We start from the raw sequence: 27,380 nt of genomic DNA on the forward strand, positions 1-27,380 counted from the left end.
TTGGAATCAAGTTAATATTTACAAAATGACTGCTTTTAATGCATCCTATTTAGAATCTGTATTAGCATCTTTAAAGAATAGACATAAAGGAACAAAATAATGTCTGGAGGAAATTTTCACATGGACCAAGGTGTGTGTACTTTAATGCCATAAAAGGCTCTCAGCTTTGATGTTTTCTTTCTGAAGATAATATGGAAATATCTGACCTAAACTTCCTTGTGGTGGGCATTCTTCTTTTTGCCTCATTAATTTGAGAAATTAATAGCAGGAATTACTCAAGAGTTGTGGGCACTTCTGAAGGCCAAGTTCTTCAATAGCCTAATTTTCTGTTCTATTAATTTCTTTAATGCTAGATAGATTTGATTTTCTTCCCCCTCCCTTCCTTAATGTTGCATCATCACATCATATTTATAGTGCTTCCTGAAGTAAGTATTCACTGCCTGGCTTTTCATTGTGCATTATTGTAAAGCCTCTCAATTGAAAATGAAGGTAAGCTGTTTTGTTGAGGTGGTGCAAGAAAGTCTTTGTGGATGCATACTGTGGAGTAGTGACAGGTGTACTGTAAGCATGTGCTGTAGTTTTACTCTTAGGACCATAAATACTTGTTTCTTATTAAAGATCAATTATTTGAGATCCTAAATGTGAAATTCACTTTCAATAACTATGCTATGTTTGTCAATTTTGTCTTTTTATCCTTTACCAATCCTGTTGGAAGTCTCAATTGGATTAGCTTGCTGTGCATTGAAATTGCCATTATTCTCTTACAAGAAATGTATAAGTACCTCCAGATTATTTAGCTAATGTGCCCTCTTCACATTACTTCCTGCCTCTACTTTTGTTTAATTGCAGTTTCTTTTTGCATGTCAAAGGATATGACTTTTTTACTCCTATTAGCTGTCACACCTATTAGACCGACACCATGAGATTTAATACATTCCTCTTCTTCATTAATGAAGTTATTCATTAAAAGGCAGTCAGTGCACCCGCAGAAAGGAACTGGGTTAGCAATATGGTCATTGAATGGAAACAGTGCAGACTTGTTGCTGAGTCCTTTAGACCCTTCCATGATTGTAGTGCACAAAAAAGAGATCCTGAAAGCTTAATCACTCTAAGGAAACTGTGAATAGAACTTACAGCAAGAATATCACCCTCTTATTTGTGCATTGGGTCCTTGCAGTTTCACATCCCAATCACAAGTCTTTGGAAATGCTGTTTAGGCTGAACCTTCTCTTAACGTTTGAAGTTTTGAGCACGAAATGAAATTTAAAGTCTGCCTTCCTTTCATTTAGCATTTCTGTGCATAATAGCTTCTTGTTCTTTAGTGCAGTGAGTGGAAGTAAAGCTTTGTTTTTGCTTGGATTTCTCACTGAATCTACACAGATTTTGTTTTTTTTTTTTTTTAACTTTGTGGTATCTGAACTGTCTTGGATATGTAAATGTTTTTTTCTTACTAGATACTAAACAGTACTAAACTTTCCTGAAGCTTTCCAGATTGCTTGCTTCTCTGTTCTAGTCATCTTTTTATCTCATTGTATCTATATACTCTAACGTTTCTAAGCTGACCATATCTTCTATGTAGGTTATTTGCAATGCTGGAACCAGAAATGGTTTTACTTATCTTACTGCTCTTGATGTCTGCCAAGTTTTTTGTGTGTTTGGGAATTCAAGCAAGTGGCTAAAGTAGGGTCGCGATTTCTGTGTTTTTGAGGAGAATTCTAGGGTTTGGGTTTTTCTAAGTGTATTTATTCCCTGTATTAAACAAAAATAAAATCATTGGACTGCATTGATATGTACAGTAAATAAAATCCATGGTTCAGAACATAAAGGTATTCAATTTTCCAGCACTTGGAGTTTTTCCCTTTACAATGGTGACATCTTGTGGATGTTGTGGAAGGAGCATCTCTGGAAACAATTCCGTTTTAAAAGTATTCTGAGGAAAGAGAACACTGTTCTATGGGAAAGAATAATTGTTTTGAGTAGAAATTAGGGTCCTCTCGTTGTTAGATACATTTTGTGGAAGAAGAATCTTGTAGATATTTGCAGTTAACTTTTAGTTGTACAAATACGCACTAAAGCTGTAATAGAAACTTCTAGACATAGAAATAAAGTAATATAAGAATTTTATTTTTAACAAAAGGACATTTAAAAAAGTGTACTTGTTACGTGTACTTTTTGTTAAGAGTATTTTTAATAATGCTAATAATGTTCAATAATGTTAAACATTTCTGAAATATTTGATCTAAGAAGTACAGGAAAAAAAACAGATGAATTTAAAATATTCAGGCAACATAATGAAGGCTGAAGCTTATCTTGAGGAGTGATTCCCTTTGAGTACTTTATCATATTTCACTGTCCTATTACTGCCTAATCTGTCTGGGTATTCTAAAGCAGAATGTGTTGATGTTGCTGGTCCAGGCTGTGGATGTAACTCAGGAAAAAAAACCCAAAGCAAGTTACCTATTTGCTCTTTCTTTGCTACGTGCCGATAACAAAGAAATGTGGATTTGACTGAGACAAAAGTGATGGCTCTTGCACTATTTGACTTGTTAAAGAAGTTGAAAAGGATAGTTTATAGATAGTTTATAGAAAGATGTTAACTTTCGCTGAGCAAGTGTTTATAGCCAGCAAATTCAGTCCCTGCCTATGACAGGGGGTGTTAGAACTAGATGAAGCTTAAGGTCCCTTCCAATCCAAACCATTCTATGACTTTCAAGTTCTCTTTGATATCAGGATCACTGTGTCTTGGATTGTCTCAGGCTATAAGTGAGCAGAGGAGCTTTCCAAACCATTAGTTTCTATAATGGTTTAAAAATTCAGGATGACTGTGAGGGTTGTAAGCAGTTCCACATTTTTAGAGGGTTAAGTGGACATGATGAAAATATCAGTAAATACTATGAATGTATGCTTTTTAAGATTAATACCACAGGTAGTCTAGATACAGATGTTCTTTGATTTCTTTTAAGGAGCTTGATTCAATACACTGCACAGGAAATAACTATCCTGCCACATATTAAATAGGTTAAAACTGTTTTACAAAGGATACCTTAAAAGTAAATCTGGTCCTCCACATGTGCTGTTTTTTGGATGGCATCATGAGGTAGTTTGAAAGCACAGAACTGCATTCCTTTTAGATGAAACTACACCAGATGAAATCCAAGGTTGTGCATAATGCACACCAGCCACAAACAGGCATTCAGTCCTAGGAACTGGATCTAGCTCAAGGTTATCACATTAATAAAGATTCTGGAATGCATATAGTTAGTTGTTTCTCCCTGCAGATCTGCTCCAAGCAGATAGAGATGGAGCAGAAGACCAGATTCTGAAACTGAACTAATTAACTTTGAAATAAGTCTATTAGAAATTGAGGCAGCTTGAATTTTATAACATCTAAGGAAAAACGAGCCATTATGTAAGGAGAAAAGTAAACAATGGAAGTATAAAAGGGAGTTTATGACTGCTGTGGTATTTTGCCTGGCTCATTGCTATGGTGTTTATTCTAACAGCATCTTGAATATGGCCAGTACTGCTATGTCAGTGTGTGTCTATACTTGACTTAGCTTTTCCTGAAAAGGCAAACCTTTTTCCTCAGTGCTTGGATTTAGCAAAGCTGTGCTTGTGTGGTGGTGGTTTATTGAAACCAGTGGAGGAGGACTGATATGTGAGCTCAGGCAGTGGCAGTTGAAATGGAGAACTTGAAAGAGCTTGAGCCAAATGCTGTGATGTCTGAAATCCGGGATTTGGGGCTGTTGCAGCTGGATGCTCTTGAACAGAAAGCACTCAAGTACATATTTTCAGAGAAGAGATGTATGATGCAGCACTTGCCTTGGACAAACCTGGTTTTGAAAGGGGAAAAAAAATAGAAGCAGGTGTCTTAACTCTTCTGCCCTGTGATAATGCTCTCTTTGTCTAGATCTTACTTTTCAGGTTTTCTCCTGGCCAACTATCAATTCAGTCAGAAGAAAGTGCAATTTTACAGCCTGGGAGATGTCTTGTGCATTATATGTCAACTAATATGATATGTGTATGTAAAAGCACAAGCCCAAGGAATCCTTTCTTTCCCCAGTTTTAAGTTAAAATCCATTTTATGTACTCTGTAAATATCATTATGTGTATCATAGAAATGAGAGTTGTTGAAGGAAGTTTTGCATTTACAGAAGGAATCCTAGGAAGGAATTGGCGTAACATGGATGGTTGTTTCATACATAATGAAGCTTATTTATCGGTTTTACATTCAGATTGAATGTAATAATTTGTCAAGCATCCTTGGAGGACTTGGTGCAATTTACAAACAAAATATAGCATAATTAGAAACCTAGTGTCTAAAATCTGGAGAAAATTAAATATCCTTATTGCAAAAGAAAGAACATCACATTAAATGAAGAGCCAACTTCAATTTTAAATACCTTTGTGGTCTCATCTGATGATTAGTGAAAGCAAGCTTAACAGAATTTATTGGATTCATTTCAATAAATGGTTGGCTGTATTGAAGTGGTTCATAATGGTCTGGATGAGCAATTAGGCTGAGATTTAGGGAGTCCCCTGCAATTTGTAAGTTTTAATGAAAATCTTAATGCATTTAAAATATTTATTTAAAATGGATGCATGTAAATGTAGCAGTTTAGAACATGCAAGCACTTAATTAAACTAATGAACAAATGCAATTCTATATCCTGAATGTGGAAAGCAGATAGATAGTATTGATCTCTCTGACAAGGAAAGATGCTAAGTTTAGTTTATTACATGTAACACCTTTATTTCAGACTAGAGGGGAAGTGATCCAGGCAGCTCAAAACTTCATGCCTTACTTTCAGCAGTGTGTAAAGTTCTGAACCATAACTTGAGAAAAGAAATAATGAAGCACATGTTGTGATTGAAGAGTGAAACATTTGAAATGTGGATTTGTCAATGTAGTTAATGCTAAAATTTTTAGGAGAAATTACAAGAAAATCCATTATATTCATCTGAAACCAGCATTTGGTAATAGGAAATCATTGAAACTGAAGAAGTTAGGGAATGCAGAAGAGACCAGTAAGAGGGACACAGCTTCTTAATTGTGAAATGTGAGTGTGCTGCACATCTAACTTGGAATGGAAAGATAGCAGTGCTATTTAAAGATTGAACTTGGGACTGATCTCATTACATAAATTCTGTAATCTACTCATAAAACTGCTAATGAAATCTGGTAATACAAAGATGGGAGTTACTTTAAATACAAAGGAGGAGCAGAGTATCCTTCAAAACAGAGTTAATGCGTAGGATGTAATTACTTCATTGTAACCTGTAAATTCATACATTTAGGGACCAAGAGTATTAAGAATTTGTTTCATAATCTTGGATTGAAGTGTAGAAGGTGGCTAGGAAAGCCTCCAGTACACTCCCATGGGATCAGGCCTTATTCTTCTTTACCAATGTAGTTGATCTTGAGTTTGAGACCTAAAGACAGGCAGTTAAAGGGCAGTGTTGAATACAGGCAGAAATGGCAGGCAGTGCAGCCCTTTTGGCTTGCCTACTGAGACTGACCCTGCAGATACTCTTCCTGGCTGAGGAAAGAAAGGGAACTGAATGATAGCAGCCATACGGCATTTCAAGAACCATATCAGCTTGTGAGCATTAGGATTTCTGCTTCATTCATGGAGAAAGCTAAGACCTGGCACAGCTTTTTCTGCCATGCTGGAGACCTATCCAGGATTTCTTTGCCTACCATTAAGTCTATTTGGAGCAAACCTATTTGTATGAGGTGGGAAATAATTACATCCTGTATGGATGTTGTGCAGGTGTGCAGTGACGGTGTAGGGATGCATGAATACACCTACTACTAGAGTCATTCTTGAAGAGCGTTTATCTTTACATTTACATAGCAGCCATTTATTTTTATGTAGTTAATATCTCACCAGTTTCCTGTAAGATAAATGATACACTGCTTGGTAAAACTTCCAATGGAATTTTTATTGCAAATATATTCAGATATATTCTCTTAGAAATATTTTTCATAATATCAAATTCAGTGTTATATGAAGATTTTATTGTATATTTGAAAGCAGTAATATCGAGTTTGTATTTGTGGTGGCTGAAAATTACATTAAAGCAATAATTCTCAACTTAAATGATCAGATATCAAAGAATAGATAACAACATATGCTTTATTTAAATGCTTTGATTAGATTGTATGGAAAAGAGGACTGTGACATTTACATTCAACACGTCAATGTTTCATTTTTTTCCCTGTGATCCCAAAGGAAAAGTGGAGGGTCGAAGACAGTAGGTGATATTTTCTCATTAGGTGGAAATTGATCTTACGATTTGAACTACTGAAACAGATTGTTACTTTGGCAGTTCATGAAACTCCTCAATAGAAATGAGATTCTTTCTCTTGTGTTGTATGGGTAATCGCTTTTTTTAAACCTATAGAATTTTCTCCTACCTTTGAGGATAATGTAATTGACTTCCAATTCAGATTTATAAAGTTGTTTGCTGTTTTTAAAGCTTCCCTCTCCCCCACCCTGGTGGATTGAGTGACACATTAGGAAGATAAGAAAGAAATCCAATTTTAAGTAAGTGGAGAAAAATCTTATTTGCATAGAAAATAATAAAACGTATTTTTCATTATCTTTGTTCTGCAGCTGTAATGCCTTTTGTTGCGCAAAAGGCACGTATTTAGTGAATGTGATGTTCCTGAAGAGAAATGTATTTGTGCTGAAATAATAGTGATATTTCACGGTATATGTATTTAAGTAGGAAAAATCTGTAAATGGTATTTTAAGTTCTACGTTCACCTTGCGTTTCTAAGGCAGTAGCCATGCAAAAGTGGTGTTTAATTAGTGTTTCAGTAGTAGTCAATATTATTCTATTGTTTTTTCAACTATGTATTCCATTTTTGCACTGATTAATACGTACTGTGATAACTCCCTGAATGTTTTACTCTTTCACTGAAGAGGCAGTGCTGGCCACACAGTCTTGGCACATTTAGGCATACATGGGCAAAGTGAAAGATCAGGAAACATAGATACAGGAACACATCCAGATTAAAAGGTATCCTGGCTAAAAATAAAAGCGTGTTTCAACTTGGGTGTATTATCTTACTTGGTTCACGGTGAAGCAGTGTGAAAACTGGTGCCAGTAGCAATGATTGCTGAAAAGAGTAAGCAGTGAGGGGGGAAGTCAGGGGTGCCTCTTCTGTGGCAGTGTTGACTGATGTTACTTTAGAGCATGTGTGCATCATGCACAGGATGTTGATGTGTTCTTTGAAAAAACCTGTGCTTTCAAAGCTCCTGAGTTCAGGTGAGGCTTCTTAGGATGCATCCTTCTTCCATGCCAGAACAAGATCTGCGTACACGGTGCTTGTCCTCTCTGTCTTGCCTTTCCTGTTGCTCAGCGTAGGCCAGCAATGAAGTAGTGAGGCTGTAAGAGTTACCTGCAACACTCTTTAAATCACTGATTTGGTTAACAGCATTGTTAAGGCTTTGCACTGTTAACTTTTTATACCAAGTTTCTGATTGTCCTCACTCTGATACATTCACTGTCATCTGAATGCATTTTGTATTTGCTATCTAAATTCTTCCGTTTCCCTATCTCCAAACACGGAAAATCTTAGGAATCGTTGGCATGCGAGGTTATTTGTGTGTCTTATTCACTATTTGCCACTAGGGGACACTGCTGACCACTACATGTCTCTGCAAGAATGGTCGCTGTAATGTCTTAAATGTGTTTCATTTTCTGACCCGTTGCACCGTTTTCGAAATCCTAATCCCTTTCCTGATCAAAGAGTAATTAATCAATTGCTTATTTTTAAGTACTTCTGGATTCAAATTGTTTCCTCCAGTGATTCACTGAATCAGAATCTTGCTAAGGTTACAGTTCTATTATGGTATTTGTTATTAATGCTTAAGAATAATATACTGAATTGTTCATACTCTCCTTAGACCTCATTCAGATACTATTAATCTTTCCGGGTAGAAGGTATAATGAACAATGGGAATTGAGTTCTCCATTATTTAACAAATTGAAGGTAATTTGGATACAAGTGGACATAATTCTTCTGTAGAGTACTAGGAAAAGTTGACAACTGGTTAGGCACAGATTGGATGCATGATTGTTGTGTGTAAGAAGTAATAGTAATAACTTGCCCTAAAACGGTAATAGACACTGCAAAAATGTAAGTGCCCCTTTCTCCCCCTCCACCCTCCCCACTCCCCCACCCTCAAGATAATATGCTTTAAAGTTATGAACTTGATGTAAATTAGTTTAGTTAGTAAACTTCAGCGGCAGCTCTCTTCTAAATGCCTGTCCAGTCTATCCTTGACTCAGTGTCAACCTTTGAATCCAGGATGTCCTTACTCAGGAGAGCATCCTTCCAAGGAGATCGGGTATTTTTGTTGCAGAAGTTACCTCCTCTTGTTTGTTGAGAACATGGCTTCTTTCAAGCTGCCTTTGATAAATCTCAGCTGTTATATTCAGAGAGTCTGTAGACTCTTCATATCTATTCAATATCACTTATTTTATAGACATTTATAATTTGTTTCCAGATGTTCTTTTCTTTTACAAATAAAAAGTCTTAGCCGACTTGGTAGTTCCAATTACAGAAGCTATTCCATTCCTTTGAACATCCTTATTACTTTCTTGTAAACAGTCTTCAGTTCTATCTTCTTTTTGATTAGGGCATGCAATTTTATCAAACCACTGATTTATAAGGGAGGTAACAGTGTTCCTATTCCTAATGTGGTTTGGGTTTTTTGCCGTTGCTGAATGTTATGATATTTTCACGAGTTTTCCCCAAATGAGACTTTGCTACTGTCTAGTGATGGTAAGTTTAGCGACTCTCTTCACTCAGTCTAAAACATAGTTTGCTTTTATCTGTTTTATGTGCAGTTTTGTCGCTCAGTCACATGGTGAGGCAAGAACTTGTTCTGTGGCTCTTCAAGTGCTGATCTTATTCTTTCTGCTCTCCAGTAATTGTCTTTATCAGCAAACTTTCTTCACGGCTCATCCTCTTTCAGGATCATTAATGTCTATGCTGAATACCTTGGGGAGTAGAAATCCTTGTGCCACTCCACAGGTGACCTCTGTCCCTTTAAGAAGTGGCCATTTACTCTGCCTACTATTCATAACTATATTTTCTAGTCAGTTATTTAGCCATGCAAAGGCCTTCAGTATTTTGCTACAAAAGTCAGGTTTCCTTAAAAAATCTTTAAGAAGGGAATTCTGTCAAAATCCAGTGAAAAATCCATGTTGGTGTATCAATTGGATCAGCCTGTCTTGATTTAGTTGAAGAATTAAAGTAGGTTTGGAGGACAAGGTGCTGTGTTTAATTTTTACTTTTATTTTTTAAGCATGTTATCACTGAGCTTCCAGAGAAGGTTATGCCCACACTGACTTCAACAGTTTAGGTATTTAGGGATGTCCTGCAGGTTGAGGGATGTTAGGCAGGCTGAGAGGGACATACCATTATGTTTTAGTATCAGCATCAAATTAGAGAAATAATTGAGCTGTTGTACAACATCTGTATGCAATCACTGATGGCAAGAATTTCAGTTCCATGATTAATAGTGTTTAAAGTGGAACACATTGGTGTCCTAAAAATTTGGTGTTCCCTGTCTAGAAATAAAGCCAGTTAATAATGATACACAGATACTGACAAGGGGCACATAGTGCATAAGCTTTTTTGTTTATTTGTTTAAGCAATGTTCTGAGTATATTCAGGTTTTGTATAACAAGATTTTCAAGTTCTTCCAACACCTAGAGCATAAACTGATGATGAAGAGATCACTTCTTAGTTATTACAAGGGAAATGAACATGAAGTATTTTGCTGTTCATGATTTTAATAGTTCTGTAACTTAAACATTGTGCATTTTGCTGACTTTTTCTTATAATAGAAAAAATGTCTAAATTTCAAAATAATAGCTGTGGATTTGCGATCTTTGTAGAATGATTTATACAGTTTTATAAAATTTGAATATTCACATCTTTTCCTAAAGCACTTTACAGTCTGTTGTACTCGTGAAAGGCAGTGCAGAAGGGTATTGGCAAAGGTTAATTTTTGCTTCCTAAAATTTAACAGCGTATAACCTATTTTGTATACTGTATTTGAAGTAACCACAGTAAGTTTTTCCCCAGAGGTAACATGCAGTGTATATTGTGCTGTACATTTTCGACCTGTATAGCATCTAAAAATATGATGCATTATGCTTTTCTTTTAATTTGTGACTCATACAATATATATTCAGAGAAGAATGCAGAAATGGATCATTATTATTTGAGCTAATCCAATGCTTTCAATTTGACTGACATCCCCTGTTGTCAATTTATTTCACTGAGCATCTGTTAAACATAAAAGTGTATACTGTATTTTATCAGAATGAGCAATCCTGACATCTGTAATTAAGCCTCCCTTGTTTCTGCTTTAGTGGCTCTAACATCCCTGTCTAACAGATTGTACAAATTGCACATTTGTTTACAAAACAGGTCCAGATTGTTCTTTGAACGTCCCTTCTACAGAGTCTTACTGGATTCTACCCAATGTAAAACCATTCAGCCCTTCTGTGGGTCGGGCTTCCCATAAGGCAGTCCTGCACGGGAAATTTATGTGGGTGATTGGTGGATACACTTTTAACTACAGTTCATTCCAAATGGTGTTGAAGTAAGTGATTTATCCTTGTCATATCCTTTCTGATGCAGCTTAGGGAAAACAGATCTTATCAGGGAGGTAGTCTATACAGTGCAATTTTATGTAAAGGTTTAAGGTTTTTAGGTTCTTTATTAATGGTCTTATTTTCTGCTTGTCATTTTCTTATGATTATCATAGGTGAAAATACAGGTACCATCAATCTGTGTGTGATACTGATGTGTAATTCCAGTTTTGTGAAAATGTGTGCCATACTTTGCTGCAAAATATAAAAATGTGGTGATTAAATGGAGAAAGAAATCCATCTGCTGATATTTTCATGCAGTACATACGAATGTTATCTACATTATTGAGGATAATTGATTAATATAGAAGACTTGCATTTAATGCATGAAAACCTTGGGTAGCAGAAATCTACCTTGTCAGTAGAGGCAACCCTCTACTTGACCATTAGTGCCATACCAGCATGGGTTAAGCAGGTCATCCATGTTTCACTTCTTTATGACAGTTTGGATGTATGTGCACTTGGTCACATATTGAAAACAATGTCAAAGCAGGTGTAAATATTACCTAGTTGATTTGCATGGTAACTTTTATATATATAGAGGCCCTCAATGTGGCAAATGCAAATGATGGCATGCTTATTTCTGCTTTTTTTTTGGCCAAATTATATTTTCTTTCACACATTTACAATTATCTAAAACAAATCCCATCATCTTTGGTGTTTTCCTTTTCTACCTCTGTTAATTATTTTTTACCTCTCTTTCGTCTTCTGATGTGTTAATGCATTAATGGATTAAAATTTAGATAAAAAATTAGCAGAAATTAAAATCAACCATGTAGCAGAGTGTTCAACAATAACTCTTCAAAGTAGTGCAGAAGATTGTGACATAAGCAGTCGAGTGGGGTGGGTTCTTTATGTGGCTAATAACAGTGATCTTGGCAACTGAGATTCGTAACTACCTGATAAGTTTGGTGATTTTTATTACAGCCCCATTATTGATGGGAAAGAGCTGCTCCTGTTTTGCTTGATGAACATTTGTACACTATTGTAACAGTTCAGAATGATCATGTTACTATTGCTAACAAATTACCATGTCAGATAAACAGTGACTGGTCAAACTTGCCAAACAGACGTCAGTTTGAACATATACAGCTCTCTATTTCTCTGCAGGTAGAAAATGTTTACTTTTCTATTTCTCTTTTAGCTACAATCTGGAAAGCAGTATATGGAATGTTGTACCTGTATCCAAAGGGCCACTTCAGAGATATGGACACACTCTTGCTTTATATCAGGTTTGGACTCTTCAGCATCCTATTTCATGAATTCCTTTGTGTTTGCTGTTAGTGATCTTAAAATGATTCATCATGAACGTAAGTTATTTTTGAAGATAATTTAATTTCTAGTCCCTAAACATTTTGTATTAGTGTCTTATTCAGTACTTAGATGTATTGCACAATTTTTGGAAGAAAGATTGTGCAATAGATCTAAGTCACTTACTAGCTGACCATAAATCCTCAGAGCTAAACCTCCCAATAAAAGGGGACTAATATAATTGGAGTTGCACTAACGGAAGGAGAGCTGGGAATCATGGCAGTGCTCTTGCTGACTGGGCACCATCCCCAGGGACTAAGTCCAGCAGGCAGAACCAGGGGTCTGTAGCAGGCTCTTTTGACAGCCCCAGACATGGCAAGAAAAGACCCAGGTGCAGGGACTATTCAGGGAGACCAGTTAGGGGCACAAGGAGACATGGCCTGAGACAGGACTGGAGAAAAGGCTATAACACACACCTGAGCACTCCACCTAGGAGCATATAATTGTCTTGGGTTCAGCAGTAGCAGTCATTTTTTCTCCTTAGTAGTTGGTGCAGTGCTTTGTTTTTGACTTTTGGCCTGGGAACAGCGCTGATAACACTGATGTTTTTAGTTACTGCTCAAATGTTTACTCTGACCAAGTACTTTGTGAGTCTCATGCTCTGCCAGGGAGGAGGGGAAGCCGGGAGGAAGCAGAAACAGGACACCTGACCCAAACTGACCAAAGAGGTATTCCATACCACAGCACATCATGCACAGGAGGTAAACTGAGAGTTACCTGTAAGGCCTAGGGACTGTGGGGTCGTGCTGGGTGTCGGTCAGTGAGCAGTTGTATTCCTTTCCCTTGTTATTTCCTTTATCATTATTACTATTGGTGGTAGCAGCAGTGATTTGTGTTACACCTTAGTTACTGGACTGTTTTTATCTCAACCCATGGGAGTTACATTTTTTCAGTTCTCCTTCCCATCCTTCTGGGAGTGGGGGGAAGAAAGGGTGGGGGGAGTAGACTGTGTGGTTCTGATTTACAGCTGGGCTTAAACCACAGGAGTCATCTTATTGTAAGTTCAAATAAATATGAACTACTGATGGTTTTGCTTCTACTGATACCATGTAGTCTGCACGTAGCTTTCTTGAAAGCACTTTTAGCAGTTTATTTCACTATATTAAAAAATAAAAAGGCAAAAACCGATTCCCTGTACTGAGAATGCAAAGAAAAAAGATCTTAAAAAGAAAAAGGCGTTTGTTTATTGCTTACTTTTAGGCTACTATTAGTTATGTGAGTGCAAAAGTGAATGCAGTGCTTGATTTAGCCTTGCACAGATGATTGCAAACTGGTTAACAGTAACAGAGAAGTGCAGAAATGGTATCACAGTTTTAGTTGTTTGTATAAGATACACCCATGAGGGAAGAAAGTGAAAGATTGTATGAAGTCTGACCACAGTGCTCATCTGGCCTAGTAACATGTCTTAAACAGTGGGTAACAGCAAACACCAAGAGAAGAATGTAAGAAAAAATAACTAGAACATTTTGAAGCTTCCTCAGAATACTGTTGTAGTCTGCATCTGAGATTTCTCAATATAGGATAGTGTTGTTGTGGAAAGATTATGAATCCATGTGTGTGTTGTTTTTAAATTTTTGAACCATCTATTTATTTTAGCGTTGATACTACCCTGTAACTAAGGAATTGTGGTGTATTTTGTGAAGAAATACCCCATTTTGGGGGAGTGGTACTAGCTGTTTTAATTTTGATAATCACTATTTCTTATTTTCCATTTATTTCCTCAGTACCACTCGTGAGTTTCTGTGAGTCCATCATATCCTTTCTCTTTCATTTCTTTTTCATGCTGAAAATTCCTAGTGTTTTCAATAATCCTCTAGAAGGAAGCTATTTCATATCTTAGATAACATTGCATTATCACCTCTACCTCTTCTGGTTCTGTAATATCACTTCTGAAATACAGATAATCACAGTCTTTAGTATATTGGTTCCTCAGAGATCTAATTTTTTTCTGTTAATTCTTAACGGTATTTTAGCTTTTTGAAAATCTGCAGTTGGCTTTGAACAGATATTTTCACAGAACTATAGGTTATAACATCAAGACCTCATTCTAGTCAACTAAAAGCCCACCGTTGTATGGACAGTTAAAATTTGATGCATATGCATAAAAACACGTACTTATCTATGTGAACACTTATTTACACTTTTATTCATTTTCATATTGCACATTCAGTGTTATGAGATTGTTCTGCAATTAAGTTTTTGCTTTTGACCATTATCTCAGCTATTTTGAGTAGCATAGTATTGTCAAAACCCAGTAATTTTTCCGTTCATTCCTGTGCCAGATGGCTTGTCAGTATGTTGAACAAACAAATCCCAGATGTAGATCTCTGTGGGACACTGTTAATGACCTCTATGCATTTAAGTGACCATTTTTCCCCAAAACCTTTACTTACTGAATTATTTAGCCTTGTGTTATCTGCCTTGCTTTTCCCAAGAGTCTCTTACCATTTTTCATGCCTTAAAGAAACTATCAAGCATCTTGTGGGAATTCCAGGTAACTTTCTCAACCAGACCTTTGATTCCTTCAAGAAAATGCAGTGATTTGCAAGCTGAAACTTCCCATTTCAAAAGCTGTTAGACTTTGTGGGCCTGTATTATCCATTTGTTCACTGAATTTGGTCCTTCATACCTGTTGCTTTGCACTCTTCTGGTACTGACACATTTTTAAGGAGGGATTTACAAACTACAGAGAAGGATCATCTTTTTTGTTCTTGAATGCTTTCAGAACTGATCCTAGTGACTTGTTGCTGATTGTTCTGTCAGCTTTGTTTTTTTTTTTACTGTAAGCTTCTGTTTTGAATTTCTACTGTGGAAATACCTCTGAAGTCTACCAAGAAGAACTCTCACTGGAAAGTGAACTTCATTTTATTGCTACCAATCGATCTTCTCAGAATCCTTCTTGTGTCTGTGTCTCGTGGCACCACAAAGTATCTAGTTAGCTGTGTTTCTAATCCCTTTGAAAAATGATGTATTAGTACTTATTATATATAGTATTTATATAAATTCTGCAGGCAGCTCATTAAACTGTTTCGTGTCTTGACTTATTTTATTTCTCGGTGGTTTAATCTGCTGGAGATTTTTAACCTTTATCTTGAAGTGGACTCTTTCTTCTAGCAGCCTTCATGATCCTCCTGCTAAGTCAAACTTTAGTTATTTATTTACTTATTTGTAGTGGGAAGGATTTATAAACAAAAAAGCATTTGTATGATCTGAGAAGATGTTCTTAAAATGTCTTCATATTATCAATAAGGATTTTATCCTTTCTATTTGTTTCTTTCAGTTTCTTTTTATGGTCAGTCTTCCTTTTATATAGTCCTCCTTTATTATTATTCTTCCAGAGATGTTGAAACGGGCTATGGCATGGTTAATGTAATAGAGGTGTTTTTCAGCAGTAATATGAACAAGATTTTGTGCATGCCCCAACATCAATTCAGAAATTGCTTTTCAGGTTGTCGGTTCCCTGACTCATTACTAATGTATTATCTGTTATTTGAAAGGTCAGATCTTTCTGACCTCTATCTTTGCTTGTTACGGTACTTGTAGAATGGACCTTTTAGTTTAGAAACATTCAAGTAATGTATCACTTATCAGTTCAGAATAAAGGCTTAAAATATCATTTTACCTTTTTATTTGACACTGCTAATATTTTCTTGAGATATTCCAGACTAAACAGCAACCATTTTGAACTACTTTTACCAGCAGATATTAAATACAATAGAGCTGTATTACTCCAGAGATCCTTTTGGATATCAGTGAGGAAATGCCACTCTTGTTAATATTGATGAATGGTACAAGCAAGTGTGTAGAGAAGAAGCTGTTGCTGTTAAAACCACACATTAATTAGTAATTAGATTTGACTAATAATGGACACAGCACTAGTCATGTCATATAATTCGTATGTTGCTTATTATACTTATGTCAAATATCAAAATTACATGGGCCAAAATGTAATGGCTGGTCATGCAAGAAATTTTGAGAGGAAAAGGTACATCCTTTTGCAGTAAGTTCTTGTTAAGATAAACTTTTGCTATTTTTCCTTTCAGGTGTTCAGTCTTCAGAAACAAACAGAAAAATAATTTAGTGTGAAGAGTAGTAGAACATAATACCTAGAGATGGCAGCTTTGAGCTGTGTTTTCGGCTGTGTACTAGTCATTGTGTAACGTTTCCTTTATAGTTGGGAGAAAAAAATAGCCACAAAGAGGAAATTAGATTAAGTTTTTGACTTGAGCTCCTGAGATTTCAAAGCCTAGTGCTACACTGGATTGAGAGCACAGAGCTAGTATTGCTTGATTGTGGTGCAAGGTAAATTGAAGCTATAAGATTGACTCTGTAGAGAATGAAATAAGTTACTGGGCCCATTTCCCTCAGAAAGCTTCTTTAGTTAAAATAAAAGTACTGTACTACTTTATTCTGAAGAAAAAATATCAGATGACTCCCGCTGATATATAGTTATGACAAGTGACTAAGACTTTTTATGCATTTATAGATGAGAAGAGTATAAAAGTGTTCTTGCTTTTAGACCAACTAAACTGTTGGATCACATTACCTTCAGTGTTTCAGAAAGGCAGCACCTTTCCAATAGCCAATCTCTGATATCAGCTGGTTCTCATCAAAGATTGTGTATAGTTCCTGGTATCTTGATACTGAAAAATGTCCACATACTTTGAAATAATTCGTGTAAGAAATAGGGTTATAAAGAGACTGGAGGAAATGGCTTGTGAGGTTTTTAAAGTAAGGACATATAGCTTTGCTAAATAGGGACTAGGTAGGAAGTTTGACAGTAAATTGGAAAATACTAGATCCCTGGAATAAAGTAGAAAGGGAGTTGCATACAAGGTGTGTATGGTTGCTGTAGGAAGCTAACATGGTAGTGAACTTCTGGTTGCATCACAGCATTCAACCTCATAATTAAAGTGTTCCCAAGAGTTGGAAGAGTGGCTGGCCATTGACATTTGTTTCCTTTGAGTCTGGCAATAGGAATGAAGCAAAAGTGCAGGCCAGTGTATAGTAGTAAATGTAAAGATGTTTTCCAGTATATGGGCCGTTTTATACATAGTAAAACTTAATTTGACTCATTTGAGTTTTATGAATGTTACTTCTAATTTTAAAGCTTTATTAAAAAGAATCATTGTCTTGATTTCTTTTCCAAATTGGTATTAGTGTTGAGTCTGTATATCTCTTCTGGTATTTTTTATCAGTCTGATCTAATGGGAGGTGAATTGGATGATGTGGAGATGTTGATTATTCAGTGATTAATCAGTTTTTTTTTCTTTTGTGATAGCACATAGAAGTATGTCTTGGGGAAAAGGAAGAGGCGGTATTGTGTAGTCCTAACCCAGGTGGCACATGCTGAATGCAGAAAACAGGCTTGTGTTGAATGAGTTATTGCTAGGTGACTTGAGTCTTATTTATATTTCATTTGGGAAAAAATAATCCAGAAATTTAATCTTAAAGCCTTGACTAAACTGTTAGAAATCTCACGTAAGCAGAGAACAAAAATTCTCAAGAATTTGAGTCCCGTTAGGTTACATAAAATTAATTTATATACTAATGCATGGGTACAGTCAAGGGAGACAAAAAGACGGATAATTGTGTTTCAAGAAAATTGGGAATTGACTGTTCTTCATGTAGTTTAGGAGTAGTATTTGTTTGGCTAAGTTTTCAGGAACAGATTAGATTTAAGTAAGAACTAAAGCAGTAAACTTGTTTCTGAGGAAGAAATTTCTCTACTACGTAGCCATAGCTCAGTTGAGAAATACAAAATGAAAATTGTGTAGTTATTTTAACGTGATTAATTTACTTCCAATTAATTAGAAATGGATTATAAATTACCTTCTTACTGCATTTTCTTTATGCTTTAGTTTTTTGGTAGCTACCAGATAAGATTCTTTTGGAATGCAGGCAACATTTGCATAACAGTGTGACATTCCCGGGTACAGTCAGAGCAGCTGATAAACGTTGGTCTTTCAGGAAATAAGAAGAATTGCAAATTCTAAAGAATAAAATTATGATAAGTTTTAGAAAAATCTTGAATTACTGCACTTATATGAAATATTAAATCAGTATTAACACTGAGATATGATGTAGGAAACAGAGCATGTCCAAGGTCAAAGTAACTATATAAGTGATAACGGTAGCGTAAGTTTATAATGGGATTTGTACTTTTCTTTTTAAATCTTTAGGCTGCTTAGGACCATTTGCACTTGTACCCGTCCTACAGTCTCTTCCTGGTTAGGCTTTCCAGATAAATGTCCGCTTTTATGTGCCTAGGATGCTGAGTTTTGTCCTGTATAGCTATGTATGTACCATTTTGTTTTCATTCTGTATTTATTCCGCTGACTTTTGCCGATGAGCCTTTCTTTCTCCATGTTCAGCTGATCATCACTAACTTTTAAAGTGTTTATCAGCAGCACTAGGAGCTGCTTCATCTCAGAAATAGCCCTTAGCGAAGCTTAGTTAAATCTGTTTTTGCGGCTGATAAAGCAGTTGTCATGACCTTCTCATCTTATTCTGTGAATAGTTTTGTGTACAGGATCTGCTGTGTCATTTATAAAGATTGCTTCTCACAGGAGTGTTCTTTTATCTGAACTTTGAATCATTTAAAACAGAACTGTGTGGAGGATTTTTTTTACTGTCAGCTGCCTGAGTAATCATTCCAAAGTTCATGCAGCTCTTTAGGTCACCTTTTTTCTGGGTAGTGTCTTCCTCAGTGTCAAAGCTTTTTTCTTCGGATACCATTATGTAGCACCTGCAGCTCCCTAATTAGCTTCTCTTTCTGCCCTGGTCTGTCTGCATTTCAAAATAAAGAAATAAATATTTAATCTACTGTGTCAGAGATGCTGATTCGCCTTTTGAGATCTTTGTGGCAGTGTAATGAATGAGCCATATAGGGTCCTTTTAAGGAGGATACTTATTCAAGCCATGGCTTTGAATCAGTGCACAGCCTCCTTACAACTTTTGTGGGTCTTCACCATGCTGTTTGAAATGTCTCATGGGAAAAGAATGGGTTCAGATGCATGTATCTAATCCTATTACAAGTTCATACTGAAGGATGTGAACATCTTTTGGTCATACACCACCATCCAAACTTATCAGTAACACAGTGAATTGTGCATTGAAGTGACATAAATTCCAAATCAAGAAATATTTACCTGCCTCAAATGAAAACAAAGCAGTTGAAACTTGTAGAAATTTAAAGTGTTCTCTTGAAAACAGGTCAGACAGTTTGGTCGGTTACTTACTGACTAATCTCTGAGTACTGAGGGAGTTTTTCAGTTGGTCCTGGACTCTCTGGTTTACCATCAAGCGTAGGTATAGCATTATAACCCTTACAAGCCTTTGTTTTGCTGGACTGAACAGATCGTCATTCCACTGATATGTTTGACATACCTGCATTTGAGTTCATCTTTCTTGATGTGTATGTTGATAATAGCATGCAGTTTACAGAATTTGGGGTAGAATATTACATTGCTGTATGCGGAAGACAGCTGCAAACAGTACAAACACCATGCAGATGGGATGCAGAGTGCATGTGGTTCTAGTATGTCCTAGCAAAAACTAATTATTCTCAAAACCAGAGGTAGTTTTTGCTATCCAGGACAAACTGTCCTTGAGGCAGTCTGTGAAACTAACAAGCTGGAATTTGTTTTGTGACTTTGTGTGCCTTGGTTTGCAACTCTAGATGAAGTCTGAGATTTAGTAGGATTTGCTTTCAGTCAATATTTAAGTAAATCCTTCATGACTTATCAAACCAGATGGCATTGCTGTTTGAGGTATGTGGCTGATGAAGACTAGAAAATCTGTTTTGCATCCTTTAAAAGAACTCAAAGTACTTCCCTGTGGGATTTGATTTTAGCGAATGTGCCCAAGAGGATGCTGTGTAAACATTGTCCCTTTTCTTTGGGCTCTGATGACTGAATTTTCTCAGGACTTAAGTTACTTTGCTATTAGGAAAGAATGTGCTTTCTTCTGCATGTGCTGAATGAAATCCCCGTAGACTGTGCGTGTGGAAAATCACATTTTAATTCTGTGAACTGTTCCTTAAGAAAACAATATAATATCCTTTCTGTTTAGTGTGTGTGTGTGGTTTTTTTTTTCCTTTTTTAATAGAGTGCTGCAGGATGGATTAGAAGAGCCATGTAATTAAAGTTTTTCTGCTTGAAGTAATCTGGTTGAGATTCTTTTTGGTGTCATTTTCATGGCTAGGTTTATTTTTCAGAGAAATAGTCTCCTTATCATCATTGTTGGTTTAGTTTAAATATCGTTGCCTGGGATTAGTGTCTGATATTGAGCTAGTCAACATAAGATTAAGCGTTAAGATTGAAATCAGATAGTTCAGTTCTGAAATACTACGCAACACAGAAATATAGTTCAGATGTTACCTTACTGTAATCCATTATTTGCTTTCTCTTCTCTCCCAATTTTTACAGGAAGAAATCTACATGTATGGAGGCAAAATTGAAGCAAATAATGGCAATGTTACTGATGAGCTGTGGATTTTCAACATACACAGTCAAACGTGGAGTGCCAGAACTCCTGCAGTACTTGTACATGGCCAACAATATGCAGTGGAAGGTCATTCAGCACACATAGTAGAGCTGGACAGCAGAGATGTGGTTATGATTATAATTTTTGGATATTCTGCCATATATGGCTACACAAGCATTGTGCAAGAATACTACATCAGTAAGTCACTTTCAAATAATTTTATCGCATACTGATGGAAAAATTCCTGATACTTTTTTCCTATGTGAAAAACACTCCTGTTCAGTGTGAAAATTTGTATTTTGCAGATTAGAACATATTTTTTTTTTCTTTCAAATGATGTAGATTAGATTTCTTGTCAAGCAGTAGCATTTCATACGTGTTTGAGTATGCTGGCTTTGGCTATATATTACTGTGTACATGGCTGCGGTGCTCTTTAACAGGCAAAGGTTGAAACCACGAATTCCACGTTGTGGTTATTGCTGTGATACAACTTACCTTTTTTTACCACAGACTTAGAGCTTTTACTACAGAGCAGACATTAAAAAAAGAGTAAGTAGGGCAAAAATCAGAAACATCAGAACAGAATATGATGTACTGTGCTTACTTAATTTACTTGGTTATTTTGAAGGTTAATGTTGCTGTAACATTTTCATTCTGGCTTTTTGAAATGTAATAATTTCATTGTATGTAGGGTTCTCTCTAAAGTCTGTACATGTTGGTTCTAGAGGAAATAAGAGAAAATGAACACTAGTTTTTGTTGATAACCTTCCAGAGCTGTCTGGGATTCCCCTTACAAACTGTAAGCTTTTCCTACAGGTGATTTTCAATACTAGTACATCTAAGATATTATTTTCATAGAATAAACATGAAAATTGATACCTTCTGTTACTTTTTAAGGTATGTTTATATGCCTCCTAATAAAAATTGTAACATTTTCTTACTTTTTATGATTCTTTGTTTTCTATAGAATTCATCTGAGCCACTCGGTTATTTAGGCCATCCACAATAAGCATTATACAAAATATCAGAGACGTATATGTCAAAGCATAAGAATTTTTTAACTGTTCCATTTAACTTTTTTGGCCTGCATGTATGTGTATATAAGCACTGTTTAAGCAGATTTATAGGCAGGGGAAATCCCTTCAACACTCAGCGGGTTCTTATGCTTCCTGGCATTAGCTCTGATGGTACTGTTGAAATTTTAGAACTATGTTGAAAAAAGGATAAAAGAGAATGGGAATAAGAGCAGCAGCACCATGATGTGCTTTATCTACAAAATTTGATTGCACTACATTGAACCACTATAAAACTATGATCTTAGAATGATATTTCACAACAATATTAGATTTTTTTTTGAGTATTAAAAGTTTTTTAAAAGACTTCAGTTCTCAAAGTTTTTTTTTTAACCTATCGGAGAATTATTTTCATTAAAAACAAAGATAATGTTGCTGTGTTTTTCTGCATACTCATTCACTGTAATGCCTATTGACTTAACTTTGAATTAGTTATTTGCTTTTTAATGTGCTGCTTATTTAGTCTGGAATAGAAGTACCAGTATTATTCTCGCCTATTATGAAAAGGTGTAGTACAACACTTTCTGGCAGATTTTATTGTAGGCCTTATTGTTGAAATATGTATAACTTCTTCTGACTTTAATCTTTTAAAATGTTCAAACCATGTTTGTGGAGGATTAATAAAACAGATTACAACTAAGCATATTTAAAAGAAACAAAACAACTTTCCCCTTCCTCTACCCCCCTCAAACCTTTCATACCGTGGCGATAAGCTTTGAGTAGGAGAAAGCAGTTTTTTCTCTGGCAATTATTATGGGTTTGAATTATTATATTGTTTTTATGCCTCCCTTCTGAGGAGATAATTTCATCACATGCTAGTGAGAAATTTAGTTTGATAGAGAAAATATGTTTCACTTGTATCAAATATAAGGTAAACTTGTAAAAATAGAGGGTATTACTGTTGAAAACCATTGATTTCAGTGAGCTACTGATGTGATAAAGGATTATTGGTGCATGCGATGCTTTGCAGAACATGGTCTATAATGCTGTAACAACCATTTCTTCTGTGGCTAATTCCCATGTTTCATTTTACCTCATTGCATCTCCTTCCTTTCCCTCCCCTGTAAATGAAATGTATTTTGTGGTGAATTTTCCTGATTTTCCAGCTGCAACATTTATCTACGGTTTTGCACCTGTGGGATCATTTTTAACCTTAAAATTCCAGATGGTGGTTTGAACTAAGAACGACTCGTTTTTCTGGGGAACATCAACAGCTCAAAATCCAAACTTAAAAGACATAGGAAGTGATGGAAGCATTTCTGTGAACCCACCTGAATAGGAAAGAAAATTTTTTATAAAAGGGCATTATGGAAAGAAAGATTAAAGTCCATTTTATTCTCTTTGTGCTTATTCTTAAAACATAGATTGCCTTAGCATTTCATAGAATCATGGAATCAGCTGGGTTGGAAAAGACCTTTAAGATCATCAAGTCCAACCATTTCAAATTGTACTGCTTTGTTCTTTTAAATGTTATCAGCCATGACTTCTAGTCCTAATGAAGGCTATTTTTCAAGCATTTACCAGGTGCCTACAGAAAGAAAGAGGTGTAGAAAGAAGTGACTTACCCTTCGGTTCATATGAATTGAAACATCTAGTGATCCAGTCCTGTTAATGAACTTTGAACCTGATGCATGGTCCAAAAGCTTTCTTTAGTTACTGTGACCCTGATTTCTATGGGGTCTAGGACAACAAACTTCTAAAGGGGTTTTAATGATTTGTAGTTTCCGTAGCTTTTCATATAGCTATGTAGTTCCTACTAATAAAATATGTGCATCAAATGTGTGCAGGGCCTGAAAATTCCTTTGGCGTTCTCTGAGTGCAGGAAGTATGTTCCATCAAAGTCAAATTCTGGAAAACTAGGCATGGTTTGCAGGCAGATTTTCACATACAAAAGCACGGGAGTTCATTTCCACTCTGAAGGTGTGGTGATTGTTGCAGGAACAAAAAAACTTCCTGTCGTCCTTCCTTGCTCTACGCAGACTTACGGTTTTTGAGGAACCAGTAAATCCTGGTATGGGAATTATGTGAATGATTTTACTAACTTGAACCATAAAGCTTTTCTGGGTTACTCCCCAGAGAAATTTATGTCCCTTTAGGTTAGCAATACCTCATAAACCTCCTAAGAATCTCAATGTGAGTCTGAAGGTGAATATAATACCGATGCTTTGTTTTAGGTGAGGTTTATAAATCTCCTTATATATTAAGGAACTTCCAAATAAGTTCTCTGTGATGTTATATTTTTTTCTTTTTTTTTTAAGAAGAATGGTTTGGTTTGGCAGCATATAGTTTTGTTTTCTAGGCTGAGTTTTATTATGACTTTAGAAGTAGGTTATAGGTTGCTTTTGATTAAAAATGCTTCTTTGACATAGTGTTTAAAGAAACAGCCCTGTGATGCAACATGTGTTTCCCCTTGATTGTAAGTTATCATAAGCTTCATGGTTGCTTAAAAAAGTAAGTTTGTCACTGCAGTGAAATGAAGATGCCACACTTAGGTGCTTATTGGATATACAGTGTACAGGTTACAAATAAGGAAGAAGTTCTTTACTGTTAGGGTGGTGAGGCACTGGAATGGGTTGCCCAAAGAAGTGGTGAATGCTCCATCCCTGGCGGTGTTCAAGGCCAGGTTGGACAGAGCCTTGGGTAATATGGTTTAGTGTGAGGTGTCCCTGCCTGTGGCAGAGGGTTCAAACTGGATGATCTCAAGGTCCTTTAGAACCCAAACTGTTCCATGATTCTATATTTTTTTACCTAGTCTGTTTGAAGGTTGCATTGTCTTAAGGACAGATCAGGCCAATGTATCTAACTTTCCATGGATTCTTACTGGTTTTATTATTTCATATTAATAAATACCAGTCTTCAAACATCATTTTGGAAACAACCATACCTCAAAATGCTATTTTAATTTTTCTGTTTTGAATGATAAAAAAATTATTGCTCAAATCTGCAGTTTTTCTTGATTTGGCCTTCCCAGTTTCGTACAGTTACGTGAATTGAAGAAAAAGAAAATGAGAAATTAAGTTTTGTTTCTTTCTCTTTTCTTGCCTTTCATTGTTTGATGATGGAATAATTTTACATCTTTGGATGTGATTCTTTGGATGTGATTAACTTCCCATGAGCAGAACACTGAAATTTATCACCTTGGCCATCAAAATCACTGCTTTTTAAATGTAAACACCATATTTCATAATTCCTTTCAAAAATACATGAGGATTAATCTTAAACAGTTTGGATTTTGTTCACAGTGCCATTAGAAAAGTGGTTATAATTTTAGTGGCTAGGCATCTTCTAATTGATACACTACCTCTGTCAATGGCCTGTTTATATTCACTTGTTTTCTGGGTGATACATTGTTTAATATAAGCAGCTTGTCTCCCTTACTAGAATTTGGTATTTATAGATACCAGTACTCTCTTTTGCAAGACTAATTAAGGCAACCTCATCTATTCTTCTGTCATTCTAATAGTTCATCTCTGTACCTCTTCCACAAGGAGTTCATCTCTCTTGAATGTGGATGATTAATGAAGCCTTTGGGATATTCTAGGTGAGATTTCACCAGTGCCTTTCTAACTAAGCTTAATCCTATCTTATTGGGAACACCTCACTTGGTAGGTAGTAAAATGACATTTGTACTGCATCCGTGAGAAAGTCATTAATGACTGTCTCTGATGAAGCAGTGCTGCTACTTCTTCTCAGTCATTATCAGTGGATGAGGTTGCATGTTATAGAAGTTCATGTTGCTAATCCCAGTGAACAGTATCTTCAGGTCATTGTTGAATTTTGATCCTTTTTTTCTTGTAGCCAAGATCATCCAGTTCATTTTCCACGTTTTTCTGCTGCTTCTGTGAACTGACTAAATTGATGCAATTATTACACACTGAATTTGTGACAGTGTCATAAAATCCACCCATTCTGGTCCTTAAGAAGTATCTCTAATAATCCCACCACCTCTCAACACTGTTCATTGCTGCTTCTTTTTTTCATGCTCAAGTCCCATTCTGTTACAATGGTTTATTTAACAATTTCCCATTGTGACGCTAGAGTAAGGGTATTACTAAAATTCAGATACGAAGATCACCTACTCTTCCTTCTCCTTTAATTGTTTTTAGGTAAAGCTGATGTAAATGGGTTGTTACATTTATATTGTTTGGTGAAAGATTTTCCCATTACTTCAACATTTATTTATCCTTTTTAAAAAGACCAAACAAGCCCAGCTTTGTCCTAAATATTTGCCTGTTACTGAGGTGAGATTAAGGTCTGTAATTGTCCATATCATGTTTCTCCTCCCCCCTCTGGTCTTTAATGTCAGCACCATGGTTGCTATTCTTTGGTAGTATCTAACCAGCTTTGTTCAAAATGCTTGCTACTGAGCTTGTATTTTCACTTGCTGTGTCTGCAGAAGTCGTATCCCCAGTTTCAGTTCGTTAAACTGGTGAGGTTAGCTTCTATCTCAGCTGTAATTTCTTTTCCTGTTTACATGCTTTGGTCGATGCCTCTTTTCTTTCACTTGTTCAGTGTCCTGGAAGCGAAAGCTGGACATGAAATACATCGTTCTGTTTGACAAAGGCGACCAGAATATTGCAGCCTGTAGCAGTGTCCAGCACTTTAACATCTGACATGTGTAATTGTCTCGGGTTATTGCAGTGACTTGCCTACGCATTCTGAGAGAAACTTTATGTGGTGGAATTCTCTGGAAAATGCCCCAGATGTTGATGAAAAATGTCAAATTACAAGTGAAAAGTAGAAGCCCCTATTACTGGAATGATGTCCTTTTTTGTGATTTTATTTCAAAATTAATTTGATCTTATTTTTACACTATTAGGCTTACAAATTGAAATCTGGAAATAAACAAAAAATCCTATTTTCTTCTTTCTGGTTTGTTTATTCACTGACATATTTCTGTATTTGGCTTTTTAAGCTGTTGAGGATGCAGTTTTGCATGACTGATTTGGTCAATCGAATACTTCATCTGATCCAATGATAGAAAGAGTGGGATATTGTTGAGTATGAGAAGAGTTACGTAAATATCTTCAATAGAAATTAGATTTTTGTTTAAAAAAGATAGGTGATGATCCATATCAATGAGTCACTTAGAAAAAAAAACCAATCCAGATCATATGCATAGTGATGTCTGTAAATTCAGACAGAATTGTATTTTTGTCTGTTTGGTGCAATATTCAAGATGCTGAAGAAGTGTGAAAGGTATCAAAATTGTAGATAAACATTTTGATACTCAAAACTTTATTTTAGGAAATAGGAGAAATTCTGATCCCATTTTTTGACGTTTATATCAGTAAGTTGCTGGATCTTTTTGCTCAAATTTACGTAGTTATCTGTAGCACATGGTTTTTATTACACAAGCAGATGCACAGAAAATGTGAATAGCCGTTAAGTCATGTAAAGCTTGCAATGTTACTGTGGATGGTAATGCTACATAAACCAGATGCCCCATCCCTTGCAGTGTTCAAGGCCATGCTGGATGGGGCTGGGAGCAACCTGATCTAGTGAAAGGTGTCCTTGCCCATGGCAGGGGATTGGAGCTACATGAGCTTTAAGACACTTTCTAACCCAAACCATTCCGTGAATCTTTGATTCTATGAAATGTAAACTATTCTGTGACACGTATGAGCCACACCATTGTGAAAATTTATTCAGAGAAACAGTAATTTTTTTTTTCCCTTGAAAAGCATATATGTAAATCTTCATTCTTATTTTCTCATTTCAATAGTGATCAGCCCTGGTGTTGGTGATAGAAAGTTATAGCTGCAGGTTGACTCCTCACCAGTCCTGTTAGATAAATTGTATCAAGTAAATCTTATCTGTTAGCAA

The 27,380-nt window shown here is 35.9% G+C and overlaps 1 protein-coding gene across 1 annotated transcript in view; it reads left to right on the forward strand.

The window, feature by feature from the left end:
- ATRNL1 (attractin like 1) overlaps positions 1-27,380 on the forward strand; it is a 498,994-nt gene that overhangs the window by 47,034 nt on the left and 424,580 nt on the right. The window contains exons 6-8 of the mRNA XM_005154514.3: positions 10,460-10,634; positions 11,828-11,915; positions 20,424-20,679. Coding sequence (XP_005154571.2) covers positions 10,460-10,634; positions 11,828-11,915; positions 20,424-20,679 — 519 coding nt within the window. The remainder of the gene's footprint in view (positions 1-10,459; positions 10,635-11,827; positions 11,916-20,423; positions 20,680-27,380) is intronic.

The sequence above is a fragment of the Melopsittacus undulatus genome, chromosome 4 (genome assembly GCF_012275295.1).
Source record: "Melopsittacus undulatus isolate bMelUnd1 chromosome 4, bMelUnd1.mat.Z, whole genome shotgun sequence".
Taxonomy (NCBI): domain Eukaryota; kingdom Metazoa; phylum Chordata; class Aves; order Psittaciformes; family Psittaculidae; genus Melopsittacus; species Melopsittacus undulatus.